Source organism: Malus domestica, chromosome 05 (assembly GCF_042453785.1).
Source record: "Malus domestica chromosome 05, GDT2T_hap1".
Classification (NCBI taxonomy): Eukaryota; Viridiplantae; Streptophyta; class Magnoliopsida; order Rosales; family Rosaceae; genus Malus; species Malus domestica.
In genome coordinates this window covers 9,680,024-9,695,358 of record NC_091665.1, presented here as the reverse complement: position 1 = coordinate 9,695,358, position 15,335 = coordinate 9,680,024, and the positions used below count along the sequence as shown (strand labels likewise).

Here is a 15,335-nt window from a genome sequence, read left to right as displayed (position 1 = left end):
TGTCGACAAGCCAGTTCTGTGGCAAGACAAGACGTGGATGCCGATGCTGAACCCCCAGCCAAGACAATCCGACTCAACGAAATCTTCGCTAAATCTGATCATCTGGGGACCACCAATAGTTCCAAGAAGAGGAAGATCCAACAGGCGAAATCAGTCTTCCAGGTTCAAGCCATAGATGTTGTACCTAAGCCAATCATCGACTTCACCGAGCAAGATGCTGAGGGAGTAGACTTTTTCCATAACGATGTCTTGGTGATATCTATTTAACTAGCCATCGCCATCATTGACAGAATTATGGTGGACATCAGCAACGCAGTCAACATTCAACAACTGTTAGTCATCCAAAAGATGGGCCTGGAAAGCACGATCAAACCCAAAGCAAAGGTCTTCACCGGATTCAATGAACTTACCTCAACTGTCATTGGCACAATCACACTCGACATCAGTGACCCATCTCCCCATAACAAGATTTTAGGCTGACCTTGGCTCGTGAATATTGACACACCTCGACCTGAGAAGGTTGAAGCATGTTGGCCATCACCATGAGGTGACGTAACCATAAGGGTAAGTGATGTAAAAAGTGAATAATTTCAAGACTAATTGAAACTAATTATAGTAAATAATGAAAGAGTGCACAATCGTGGTAAGAACTCACTACAATTATTCAGAGCGTAATAGACAGTGAGACTACAGAAGAGTAGTCAAAGTAACTAAAGTACATTTATTACATAACAATGATAAGTTCGTACGTCTAAACAAAAAAAGAATGTCAGAACTGTCGAGATTCCTCGAGTGCCATAAAGAGTACAGTTATCTAGGTCCTGGAGGAGCGAAAAACAAAGTTGAGTGGGTCAGCAAAACAATGCTTATACAAAATCCTTTATTTTCGAATATACTAACCCCTCGCCGTAAAACAAGTATAGTTTCCTTAAATCATACTACATAGGTATGTAAACAATAAATCAACAGCATTATAATAGTATTATAACCAGAAATATGCCAAGTCATGTTGTATCAAATGCCACAATAATATAATCATGTGATAGTCAAGTATAGCTAAGTGCTCATCCATCTAGGCTGACATACGAGTTCAAACAGATAATTTCTGACACAAACAGGACTGGGTGTAATCAATATGCTCTAGTACTATGATCACGTGAAGGCTGGTGCAGAAGCACAGTCACATACAAGTCGGATTGTCTAATGCAATCTACCTGACAGGACTGGCACCTAACTTGGATCCAAGGCGAGCGAACGGTGCGATGTGAACATACACGTGAAGGATTGGCCCTGGCCCTAGGGCGAGTACTAACACCGGTGCAGCAAGATGAGCATGTACAAATATGTATGAATGTCATGAAAGTAATATCTCAACCATATAGCAGCATTTGTCACAATTATATCGCAGTTATCAATTATTTGGCAATATATACGTAAAGTGATGTATTTATGCAATTTTGGAAACTATAAATATGTATAGATATAAATATAAAATGCCCACTCACAAGTACGTCACTGGGTCGTAGCCCCCGAGCTTAGCTTGGCCTCGAACGTCCTCGAGATACGTTTCCCCTATATGCAAAATAACTAATTTCGAATTAATTAAAGCACATATACGTAAACCTAAATAAAACCCTCATAGTTTGCTCAAACCTAGGGTTTAAATATATCATCATGACCTACTCGACGTCACGAACATCCCCATATTTTTAGAATAAATTATGGACCCTTCACGCGCCTCCACGCGCCGGTAATGGCACGACCATACGCACCCCTACTCACAAGCCAGTGTCGTCAGCTAGCCTAACGCCGTCAGGAATATTCTGTTAAATTCTAACAGAAGTTAACGGCGTTACCTGACACCGTCAGGAATATTCCGTCAACCTTGACAGAATATCCTGTCACCTTCTCCGGCAAACCTCGCAGTCGCCGTCGTCAACTTGATTTTCGCCGGATTTCTAGGAAAATTTCAAATTAACATAACTTCTTCATTTCTCATCCATTTTAACCCACTTTATATGGATTTGAATCTAATGAAGTGTAGAATGGCGTTATACCTGTTTGGAGTCCAAAAAATGGACAGAGGTAGTCGGAAATCACCTCGAAAGTTCTAGCCAAACTGGAACTCTTCGAAACTCGATTGTTTCGACGTGGCTTCTTCACCAAAGTTTCACTAGGGATCTCGGGAAGTATAATGGAAGCCTTCAAAATTCCTAAAAGTTCGTAACTCAGTCCCAAACATGATGAACTTAAAGCACTGAGTTCGGACCTCACGAGTTCAACGTCGAAAACTCGTCCATTCCAGGTTTCAAGAACATGGTTGTGTTCGTGAAGATGAGAGGAGTACAATGGTGTGGTTTTTGGGTTCGATCTGTGAGGTTTAGGGTTCGTTCAAGGGGTTTGCAGAGAGGGAGAGTATACGGGAGAGAAAGAGATAGTCCATTTTTCTCTTTTTCTGATTGGTTGCTGCAAAGAGGAAGTGGATGGGATTGGTGGATGACATAAATAGGAGCATGAGATGGGCTAAATAGAAGGCTAGGGATAGAGTTTTATATTTTGTATAGAAAAGGGAATCGAAATCTATCTGCAACAGTGTTTTTACACTGATAGAAATTATCGTACACTCGTAACAATGTATACAATTTAAATGCGATAATGAGAAATAAAATAAAAGTGATATAAATACGTCCACGTCACTTGTCAATAAGGGCATAGTAGTCATTTCACCTACTCGGGAAGAAATTACATAGGAAAATTAAGGACGGGTCGTCACAAATATTGGAACCATGACCTCGATCGAGTATAAGAAAATCTTCTTTTCCATCCTTGAAGGAGCAGTCAGAGAGATCGAGGGTGACCATGCCATGTTTTGGTGATGCACTCTACAAATTCTCAAGGAGGCGAAAAAGTATTTTGCCCCAGCAGTAAGAACTGAAGTGCAAAAAGACAATTCTACCTCCACCAAATATCAATCACAGTGGACGAGTCAAAAAGATGGCGTCAAAGTCGACAATTCCCTATCAAATGAATTAGGATGGAAACCCTAAGAGGATGCTGAATACATCATTCTTGACCCTCACTAGCTAGAAAAGACGGTTAGAATTGGCTCACGTCTAAGCCTGATGCAGAATGAGGAACTCACGACTTTCCTTAAGGAAAATCGTGATGTTTTCGCATGCTTACCCTCTGACATGCCCGACATTGATCGAACGATAGCTTGTCATAAGTTGCACGTCGACCCCGTTGCCAAACTTGTGATCCAAAAAAGGCGACATTTCGCACCCGAGCGAGTAATGATTATTGAAAAATGAGAAGGGCAACGTCGGCATTAAGGAAGTGGCACACCCATAGTGGCTGGCTAACATCGTGCTAATGATGAAGAAAAATAAGGGCAACAACATCGATATTCCACAACTTGGTAATTACCCGCATAATTTGTCAGGTGTGGAATTTTATCATAAAAGGCCTCAATATTAGTTGGAGTGGGGTTCTGATATTTAAACTCTTCTTTTCTTAAAGATATGGTCAATGTGGGATATTTTAATTAGGTCTTGAGAGTTGGATGACATTCACTGTTCACATATCTAAATTCTGTCTTTTAATAAAGGGTAAATTACATAGTAACCCTTTAAGTTTGAGGTCTATTACAATCGCATACAACAACTTCAAAATATTTCACTTTCATACCTCAACTACTATTTTATTTCAATATAGTACCTCCGTTACATTTTTCATCCATTAATCCGTTAAATGCTGACGTGGATGCCACATATATGTCACGTGGCTGTCAAATGTCTGCCATGTGACAAATAAAATAATTTTTTATTTTAAAAAAAAAAACCTAAATGTTCTCAAAAAAAAAAAAAAATTGAAACCCATATCTCTCTCCCTCACCCACCCCCAGCGACCTCCCCAAAAATTTGGCAGCCACGTGGCATATATGTGGTAGCCACGTCAGCATTTAATGGATTAATGGATGGAAAATGTAACGGATGTACTATATTGAAATAAAATAGTAGTTGATGTATGAAAGTGAAATGTTTTGAAATTGTTGTATGCGATTGTAATAGACCTCAAACATGAGGGGCTATTATGTAATTTACCCTTTAATAAACCTAAATATTTAGATTTGGATCCAAAAGTTAAAGTTGGTCTGAGTCACAAATATAAAAATTGTAGACCTAAAAATTATTCAATGATTAGCTCATAGACCCTTGAATTATTCAATGATTACCTCATAGACCTATAAATTATTAAACGATTAGCTCATGTTAAGAAATGGAAATAATCATTTTCTCCAAAGATGACAAGAGGGCGGGTCCATTTAGGCATGTTACTTGTGTTCGACGCTAATCGCACTCAAATATCATTTGTGTTAGTGGTTCACCATGTCGGTATTCGTTTTAGCGGTTCATATTGTATTTTGTTCTTGTTAAATTACCACTATTCAAAAAATCTTTTGCCTAGCACCGTCTAGCCGTTAGACGATTGACTACCACTCTGATTAATTTATAGGTGCTTGAAATTAAGAAAATGCGCTTAGACCAACTGAGGCGTTGAACTAGCCTGCCTAGACACTCGTCAAGACTGTCTAGACGCGTCTAAGCATTCGATGCGACTCTCATTTCGAAAAAAAAAATGATAACTTTTATTTTGCCTTTCAGACCAATGAAACGGATAAGCTTTCCTCCTCCTAGTTGCAAAGATTTTCTTGTTTTTCCACCCGTCATGAAGGTAATTAGTGTCGTTGTTGCGCAGTTAGAATATTTCACATGCCTGTGCTTTCTCTATCAATTGACCGGTGCATACGCCCGCTGATTGTTTGACGATGGCCCTACTAACTAGGGCAAATCCTGGGCCACTAAGAGCACGCGACGTACAAATGGCCTAAATGGATGGTTAAAAGAGGACAAGATGCCAATCAAAATCAAATAGGAAAGGGTAAATTATAAAAGGTTGTCAAAACTTGGGCTAATTATAGCCAGCATTTTTGGGAGTTTTCTTGCAGACTTATTATTAAAGGAATTTTAACAAAAAACTTCCGGTACTGTTTATTTTAACGAAAATTCACATTTTTGCACTAAAAAATCAATTATGGTACTATTTACTTTCCTATTTATTTTTTCTTTTTCTTTAAAACTCAAGTTTTCAAGTCATTTTCAGGAAACTTCAACGAAAAACTCTATTTACTGTTCATTTTAACGAAAAATCATATTTTTACACTAAAACCTCAATTCTAACACCTGACACCTGACACCTGTATAACCCAATCCCCCCACGTCTGCAATTCTACTAGCCAGCGTGAGAGACGTATGGAGTTTATGGACAATATTTAAAGGGGTGGCTCAATCGTAATTGACTTTTATGGTTTAGTCCTTTGTCCTGTCTCACGTCTCTGTGTTGATATGGAGGAGGGCGGCATTGAGACACTTGTTACCTACAATCACTTATACTCAGTTAAAAATGTTCGTGCGTAATTGCGATTATGTGTTGTGCCTTTCTTTCATTTCATGATTTTACAGTATAAAAGGTTTATACATAATTACAACATTGAGATTAATAAGCATTATCACTTACCTTATCTTTCTTTCTGCCTTAACCATCTTATTTGCTGATGAGGTAATGAGAGAGGGATGGTGAGGGACAAAACAATGAGTGGAATGACGGTTGATTAGCAAGAAAAAAAAGATACCAAAAGTAAAAACTAAGTTTAACCAATAGTGTTAACGATTAAACTTTTATTTCGCATTTTCTTCCTCTTTATTAATTTTCATACTCATTTCTTCTTTACTTATAATCAAACAAACGAAAACTAAAGGGTGTATTGAGTACAGATTTTGAAGGATTATGACCCATAAAGTTTTGATGGAGCTTTAACAGAAATGCATGGCTCGTGAAGGGAGGAGATTTTATATGCATGCTTTTAATTTTGTTTACCTAGTGAATGACGATGAATCATTGTTTACCTAGTGACTAAGACAACGAGCTCAGAGTTTTAATTGATTTCTATGTACTTGGGCTGGATTTGTTGTATGCTTAAAATACTATATCAAATCTCTCCAAATTCACCTAAATTTCTCACTTTTTGAAATTCTTTGAAATCAATTGCTATTGACTGCACAAGAAATTTTAAAAACTCATTTCAAATCCTAATTAAATACATTCGAATTCAGTAAAATTTTATAAACTCTCCTAAAATTCTAATTGAATACCCTTTGATTTGTAAAAAATATTAAAACTCCGAAAATCCTAATTAAATGAACTGAACTTTAAAACCTCACTTAAAATTCTAATTAAATACACCCAAAATTTTGTAATATTTCAATAAATCACTATTTAAAATCCTTTAAAAAAAATCCTAATTGAATGCATCCAGATTTTAATGGATTTTTATAAGGAGAACTGTTATTAGCACTTCAAAATTTCATTCAACACTCCTCACAAAAGTATTTTTCTTTTTAGTTATCGAAAGTTTGGAGTGCAAAATGAGATTTTTGGAGTGTCAATAACAATTTCATTTACAAATTCTTTTAAATTCTAATTAAATACCCCTAGATTTGTAAAAAAAATTACTTACAAAATTCTAATTGGATATTTTTTTATTACTACAACTGGTATTACTATTTTATACTATACTAATTGTATACTCCTCTGAGACCATCTCCAATCCTTGGGTTAAAACCTAAAAATTTTAACCCAAAAAATTTAGATTTTAACCCAGAAACAACTTTTCTACTCCAACCCTTCTGGGTTAAATTCCCCCCCCCCCAGATTATTAAATGATGAATTTAAGCTTTTTTTTTTCAAAAAATAACTTTAAAAAAAAATAAATTATGTGAACTATCATAAATTAATTTTATAAACATTTTAACCAAAAAATATTTAAATTCCGATAAACATTGAAAAACCACTAAACCGACACATGAAACTCATGAAATAACATGGAAGAATAAGAAATACATGATAGAGATGTATAAACACAAAACACATAAACAAACACATGGTTTTGGAAGATGGTAGAAAGAAAAATTGGAAGAAATGTAAGAGAAAAATGAATTTTGTGTGGATGTTTGAACAAATACATAGGTATATATAGAGTTTTTCGGTGAATTATGAGTTAAATAATATTTTAAAATTATTTTAGCAGTTGGATTTAAATTTTGACATTTAGATCTTTTTTTTTCGTTGTTAGATTTGATCATATTCAATATCGATTGTTGAATTCACTATATTTATAAATATAAAACAAAAATATTACCTAAATTAAATGTGGACCGTTGGATAACCAACGGCCCATTGGGCTCACTTTCCATTGCCAACATGCCATAAACAAAAACCCACGTTGGTGGGGCTGCACTTTGCAGCAATATTAAATGTTGCAGCGCGTTCATGTTTTGGGCGCGAGTGATTTTGGGCAATTGTCGCCGACCTCCCTCTCTTCCACTCGCACAAATGGGCTCTTCCAACTCCTAACCCCAATTTAGTACCAACTCCTAACCCCAATTTAGTCTAACTTTGAGGCTTAACTGCCGGATACCGGGACGTCACCGGACACATAATACGGGGCGTCGCATCATGACTAAAATTAAAAAAAGCACTATTCATTCCATTATTGTCTGTGGAGCCAATCACTAGTTTTCCAAGAGCCGTAAAGTTATTTCTTTTCTTTTCTAATCTTCCCCAGTATTCTATATTTCACCCCCATGCAGCTATATAAAGGCATGAGCGGCACCAACCTAGTATCATAGTTCAAACTCAAACACAGAGGCGAGAGAGAAACAGAAACAGCCTGCACAAGTCTCTGAGAGAGTTTGGAGAGTCAGAAAACATGTCCACCGTTACACTCAGCAGTGGCTACGAGATGCCCGTCATCGGCCTCGGCCTTTGGCGTCTGGAGAAGAACGAGCTCAGAGACGTCATCTTAAATGCTATTAAGCTTGGCTATCGCCATTTTGACTGTGCTGGTATACCCTCCATCCCTCACCTCATCCTGTTTTACATTAATCCATGCATATTTTACATTAATTTTGGTTTACTTCGTTCTAAATAATTTGTAGTATTTTTTTTTTTATAATCGCTTAGTTACACTAATATATATATGTATACATATATATAAATGGTTATGATTCATGATTCGGAGACACAAAATTTGACACTCATACTGTGTAGGATCCACTTTGTAACATATTTGTTTACTATGATGCCGAAAATGGTGTTTTGGTTTATTCCGAAAATAGCAGTTGGTCTTTTAGGACGCGGATAAGTGCACCTCCCATGGCCTCAATTGGCAGATTAGGTTAAGGCACTGTGTTAGACTATTATAAATGTACGTGTATAAAGGTGGAGAAAACAAATGAGTCACAGACGTTCGCTTCTTATGTTTTTCGACCAATCCCATGTTTGCTTCTTCCCTTGGGAATAATAATAATAATAATGATGATGATGATGATGATGACATCGTACAAACGTTGTAATTTGAGAGGACGGTCTTAAACACAAGGTTCTAAAAGTCGCTAGGCTCTAGTCGGGCGGCGGGCTGGGGCCTAGCGCCTAGGCGGCTAGGTGGGGCCTAGGCGGATTTAAGTAAATCTATCATATTTCATGTAAATAAGTGTCTGCTTCTACTTGAAATATATATAATTTCATCATAAACTACAAAATAGAATGCATATATATCATAAGTATTGGAAGATAATGAAAACATGTGAAATAAGGATATAATGTTTGTTCATTCAAGTATGCAACAAGTCTCTTACAATTTATTGGAAAAAAACAAAATGCAAAATGAAAGTTATGTATTTTCTGTCTAAGTGAGTTGAAACCTAGGCGGGTCTAGGCGGGGTGCCTAGGCGGGCTAGGTGGGTGCCTAGGTGGTCTAGGCGGTGGGCTGGGGCCTAGGCATTAATCGGGGCGGTGGGCTGGGGCCTAGCGCCTAGGTAGGGCCTAGGCGGGGATTTTTAGAACAGTGCTTAAACATAACAAGCAATCCACCACTTGTAAAAACTTATTTGTGGAATACAAAGTAAAAAAAAATTGGTCTTTATGTTGTAAATTTAAATCTAGATGTGTCACTATTTTATGGTTAAGAATGGTAAGCTATTTGACGTTGCAGCTCATTACAAGAGTGAAACAGACGTTGGGGAAGTATTTGCAGAAGCATTTAAGATTGGACTTGTCAAGAGGGAAGAACTTTTCATTAGCACCAAGGTATGTTCAAGTAATTTATGTCTTTGGTTTTCAATTGCTTTTATAAAATAATAATTTGGTGGAGATTTAGGCTAAACCATAAAACTGCTTTTATAAAATAATAATCTGGTGGAGATTTAGGCTAAGCCATAAAATGGATCCGTTGTAACTAAGTATTGAAGTTTTCATATATGAAAGTCAAATCTAAAACCTCTTACTCACAAATGAATATGAATATATCTAAACTGTAACTCACAAATGAATATGAATGTATCTAAAACGCTAGTGGCGAAGTATTAGTGTTATCTCACATTCTCTCAAGACAATGACATATAATTTGTTGTTGTTATAATCATATTGCAGATTTGGAATTCAGACCATGGGTATGAGGTTGAGGCCTGTAAAAACAGCCTCAAGAAGCTTCAGCTAGATTATCTGGATCTCTACCTAGTTCACTACCCATTGCCCACGAAGCATAATGGTACCTCCCCTCTCTCTCTCTTTTTAGGTTAGATTATTGGGATTTGATGTCGTTCATATCTTCTTTGTGAGATCCTCATATCATATCCGTTTATCGTACATTGTGTGGCCAGAAATCATTTTGAATTTTTTTCATTTCAAATTAAACACAAGCAGTGCCTACGATAGTTGATCGCATGATGTACAATGAACGGATAAGATGTGAGGATATGAAAAAAGATCCTCATCCAGATTATTGTATCACTCAACGCTGCGACAATGAATTGGTATTTATTTTACTTGCTGTATGGTCACAGCCATTGGTCAAACTGCCAGTCTTATGGGCAAGGACAAGGTGCTGGACATAGATGTAACAATTTCCCTTCAACAAACCTGGGAGGGGATGGAAAAGACTGTCTCTTTGGGCTTAGTTCGTAGCATTGGTCTCAGGTACATCCCATAAGCATTTATGCTGCACCTTCATCTTCGTATCCGAACTCGATTAGACCGGTGAATGTCGCTAAACCAAATTGTAATTGGCTTCGTTTTTGCAGCAACTACGACCTCTTTCTAACCAGAGATTGCTTGGCTTACTCCAAAATAAAGCCTGCAGTGAGCCAATTTGAAACTCACCCCTACTTCCAGCGCGACTCTCTCGTCAAATTCTGCTTGAAACACGGTGTTCTTCCCACAGCTCACACCCCTCTAGGAGGTGCTGCGGCCAACAAGGATATGTTTGGTTCAATTTCACCTTTGGATGATCCAGTTCTCAATGTAAAGTGTTCTCTGTTTTACACATGCACCATTCAAATGTCGTAATTACGATATAACAATCTCTGTTTTCTAAAACAATGAGCCAACCATAGAAATTAGATATCGAACCTGCCATTCATGAGAGAAATACATCTAGACCGTAATGCTCACTTGAGTGTTTCATTTTCAGGATGTGGCTAGGAAGTACGGGAAGAGTGTGGCACAAATCTGTCTGAGGTGGGGAGTTCAAAGGAAAACAGCAGTGATTCCAAAGTCATCGAAAATTCAGAGATTGAAAGAGAATTTGGAGGTTCTTGAATTCCAGCTGAGTCATGAAGACATGGAGGTCATAAACACTATAGACAGGAAATGTCGTGCCAGTCTACCTTCCAAGAGTTGGGGCTTAGATGTGTACGCATAAGCGTGGAATTCAAAATCCTCCGAATTGCTGCTTCTGCAACTTCTTCAAAGGGTGTTAAACGGACGCGAAATGGTAAGTATCGTGACTCTTACTTACAATAAACTGAGCTTTATATAATTTCCCCAAGCTCGTCTATCTGCTAGTTCAAAAACTTTTATTATTCGGCCTTTGTTTTGGGCATTGCAAACGAGAATATATAATCAAATGAATGCCATTGTAATTTTTTTTTTTTTTGTATTAATGAGTGATTAAAGGCTTTGTTGTTGTTGTTGTAAATGAGTGACTAAAGAAAGTGTAACAAGTTACACAGAACCAAGGACAATGACATTCTAGGATTCATATAGCAGACTCCACTTACTGGGAAAAGGCTTTGTTGTTGTTGTTGTTGTAATAAATGAGTGATTAAATAAAGTGTAACAAATTACATATTGCATAACTATTTGTTGCTTGCTTGTTCATTTGAATCGAATAGTACGGAGTCACAAAGCTTTACACCCAATCACCTTTGCACTAGCTTTTGTAAGTTTGCGCTCAGTATACAAATGGAATAATGGCGAGCCGTTTCTTGGGATAGCTTTCAAATTTCTGGAGGTACCACCTATGCGTTTCCGCTGCTGCCAATACTAAGTTGGACACCTGAAAGACACCAAATAAGAGAGTAAAGCACACGGAGAAATAAGTTTACTTTAGAAGACGTCTGTCTATGCGTGTGTGCGCACACTCATGTGTGCATGTGTATGTACGTATATATTCAGCACATAAAAATCATACCACAAATCCAAAAAGTAACCAGATTGTGAGATCTGTTCCTCCACTAGCGACCACAAGGCCAGCATATATAACCTTCATCATTATCAAAAGAGAAATTTAGCATATACATCAAGACTCGGAAAGAGTTTAAGTTATTCGAGACAAAAAAAATCTCTTTAAGCAGGCAGTGAAGGGAGTCACGAGACTTACCATCTCAGCCAGATAGTGTGGAGATGAAACAATTTCAAACCAATCACCATGAGGAATCACATATTCATCATTTGGTTCACTGTGATCTCGTAATGAGCCCTGTAATAATATTTCACATGTCAGGAACATTATAAAAGTGAATGCAAGGAAGATCGAGATAAGAAACACAATATCCGCATTCCCTAATTCAGCTGTATGAAATGAAATTAGTATATATGTCTTAGAATGCATGCATTGAGAGAGAGAGAGAGTGTGTGTGTGTGCGCGCGTGCACGGTGACACACACTGAGACATACAAGAATTGCATGACATCGGCGCTGATGGATCCAACCCCAAAAAAATATAGCTGCACCAATCCACTGGAGCCAACCAAGCTTCAAAAGAGAGTTCACAAATTGTAACCAATCAAATTCCACTTCTCGCATGCTACTCTTGCCTTTGACAATGAACTCAGCTACTCCACTTATTGAAAATTTATAGACCTCCAGAACATTATTGCAGCAAAGTGACAGTGGTGCTGCTGTGTAGAAGCTAACATAAAAAAGGAACAGAAATCACTAAAAAAAAAATATCTTCTATTCCACAATTTTGAAAACACCAAAATACACGACGAGAACTGACAATTATGTGTAATAGTAACATTTATCATTCCAGAGCACATGAGGTTCGTCAGTTATGACTTCCAGTAAATATAGGTGACCACTGAGCTTTGCAATTATTGAAGCAATCTCTAGTATTTACAATTTTAGAAGATATCATACCTTGGAAGAAAGAAGAAAGTCATAGGCGTTTTAACCTATTGGAAACTACAGTAGGAGTAACAGAAAAATAGAATTGCAACCAGTTTTCCTACACTAGACCATTTGATAATTGGTTTAACAAGTTTAACTCCCGTGTACGTATTGAAAGCCAAAATGGAAACAGAATTATAATTAAATTTAAAGTGAAACAACCTTAAGTTAAGAATAGAGTACTTAGCATTGAATAGTTATATATGGTTATGCTTTTTGAATCATAACTAGAAACCGAACTTAAATACGGTTAGCTCAAGAGGAGCCTACTGTGCCAACTCTGTTAAACCAAATTTGATCTGAAAATTTGAAATATTCCCAATACATTTTCAAATCAATCAAAGATTCAAATTTAATATAACAATATATATATATATATAAATGCATATGCATAAAACCAATATCTTTACAAGGAAGGGGTTTGTGAATAACTTACAAGAGGCCAGTCAGATATCCGAAAATGTGCATCCGCGCGGAGGAGCTATAGTTGAACACATATATTGTCTCAAAGAGGCGCCTCAAGACTTGAACTTCCATCAATAAAAGCAGAAAGACCGAACGCCAAATGCTATATCTATAACTGACAGGAACCGAATGAACCTTGTTCCATGAAACGATATGTAAACCCCCAGTGAAGTGGCTGGCGATTGAAGGGTAAAGCAACGATTCTGAAACCAATGGCACCGTTTTATACGCATACATCGAAGTTGCAACGAGCAATAGCGTTGTCCACGCTACAGCCACCACATAGAAATGGCAGAAGAACTTTTGAGGAACTGTGAACTTCTACAATTAGAAAAAGTAAAAAAAAAATTAAAATTTATCATGTAGTGTACAGAAAAATAAAACTAGATAAGAGAAGAATTCATAAGGACTTGAAGGTCGGTTGGTTAAGAACATTCAATCCCGAATATGATTACCCTCACTCTCAATATCGCCCATGACAATTGAACAGTAATACCTTGTTTCTCACCAACCAAACAGACCATAAACCCATGACAATTGAATATGATTACCCTCACTCTCAATATCGCCCAATTTCTTCAACTTTCTCACCAACCAAACAGACCATAACCCAAAATAGACCATCAAATCCTTTACCTGAGATGACGATTGCATGATCTTCCCTCTCTTGGCAAACCCCAGAACAGCTCCATGAAACGAGGCCAGCCAAGAACAAGGTACGGCGGCTACGAGTATGGGCATAGTCGCTGCAACCCATGCTGTTCTAAGCAACTCAACAACACCCACCTCCATTAGCGCGAATACCCAAGTCAGGAAAAAGCTTAATGATTTGGGAAAGGCTGGAAACTGTGAAATTTAAGCACTTTCTCAACTGGGTCTTTTAAAAGTCTGCGCCATTTTTGCAGATAAAATGCACATTAAAAAAAGGAAATGAAAAAATGGACAAAGAAAATCAAGACATTTTATCGAAGAACTGAATGCATTCACGATTTACCGGGCAGAAGACAGGAGTCGCCAAGTTCAAGAGGAGATATACTAATACCAGGCGTGACGTGAGGTTTTGGGACAGGGCAGGGTTGATCATCAAATTTTCAAGTCGGCAGGGTTAATGATCAAATTTTATAAATCAAATAAAGTAATTGTTGATGATTGAATAATTTATTAAATGTTGATTAACGTAATTATTTATTATTATTGATATATTATTTAATTTGAAAATTTATTTTACGTAGCATTACGTTTTGATATATAACATAATAGTTAAATGATAAATTTATTAAATTAATCACCGACAAATTTCGAACTCATGTCGTTATGAGATATTTTTAGTTGGATATCTTTCAATTCAATATTACAATTACTTTTCTATCATATTGGGGCCTATTTATTCATTCTATGGTGAAATTTTTATCATTTCATATTTTCTTTCTTACTTTTATGTTTTGCTATCTTCTCTTATCTAATCCTTTTTAATTTTTTATTTATGTCTCCCTCATTTTGTGTAACTTATTTTTTTCGTTATCAATAAAATTTCTCTTGTACATCGCTGTTTCTAAAAAAAATAAAAAAAAATCATTTTTAATTTCTCACACAATTGTTATCATAAACTTCTTTTTTTTTTATAAAGAAAATTAATGAAAAGGGTTTCAAAACTTTGAGTTTTAACAAAAACCATCATATAACTTTATTTAATGATAAGAACAAGATAAAGAAAACAAAAAACAAAATAAACTTAACTAAAGGCACGTGCAAAGAGCACCCAATCAATCCTTCAATTGCATAACATTTTGACATAATCCGAGCATATTTTATTCCTCTAAAATTAAAATTTCAAATTGAAGTGGGTTCCGTTCGATTCAGAACCATATCTGGGGCGGTATGGTAGGAAGTCAGTCAGGTGTGGGTTGGGATGGTTGGGGGTAAGGGTGAGGCAACATCATTGACAACATCGTTGGACTCATCACCCATTTTCTAGTAATGGTATTGAGCTATAAGCCATGCATGACTTTAACAACGTGGACGTTAATCTCTATCATGTTTTTTTAAATCTTTTTATTGCATTATGGTGAAAGAACTTCAATATCTGGGACGAGCATCTACCATTAAGTTTCATAAACAGTGTAGTATCATTAATTTTCATAAACAGTGTCGTACCGTTAAGTTTCATAAACAGTTTGCGTAACGGGTGCGCGAGTCAGCGCATCCGTTTTTTTTTTTAATATTAAAATTATGTCTTTTTCATTAAATAAAGTTATAGCATAGATTTTTATTAAGATAAACTTAATTCAAGCCCGTTTCAT

General features: G+C 36.6%; 2 protein-coding genes across 2 annotated transcripts; one reads left to right on the top strand and one right to left on the bottom strand.

The window, feature by feature from the left end:
• Positions 1-7,739: 7,739 nt before the first annotated feature.
• LOC139196381 (NADP-dependent D-sorbitol-6-phosphate dehydrogenase-like) lies at positions 7,740-11,255 on the top strand. Its single transcript, XM_070822240.1, has 6 exons — positions 7,740-7,964; positions 9,113-9,207; positions 9,550-9,667; positions 9,963-10,095; positions 10,200-10,419; positions 10,589-11,255. Exons 1-6 carry the CDS (start codon positions 7,829-7,831, stop codon positions 10,817-10,819), a joined length of 933 nt encoding a protein of 310 aa, XP_070678341.1. The 5' UTR covers positions 7,740-7,828; the 3' UTR covers positions 10,820-11,255.
• LOC114824768 (polyprenal reductase 2-like) lies at positions 11,126-14,150 on the bottom strand. Its single transcript, XM_029101999.2, has 7 exons — positions 14,030-14,150; positions 13,672-13,923; positions 13,007-13,356; positions 12,076-12,310; positions 11,780-11,878; positions 11,591-11,662; positions 11,126-11,455 (listed from the first exon to the last, which is right to left on the bottom strand). Exons 2-7 carry the CDS (start codon positions 13,825-13,827, stop codon positions 11,351-11,353), a joined length of 1,017 nt encoding a protein of 338 aa, XP_028957832.2. The 5' UTR covers positions 13,828-13,923; positions 14,030-14,150; the 3' UTR covers positions 11,126-11,350.
• Positions 14,151-15,335: the final 1,185 nt, after the last annotated feature.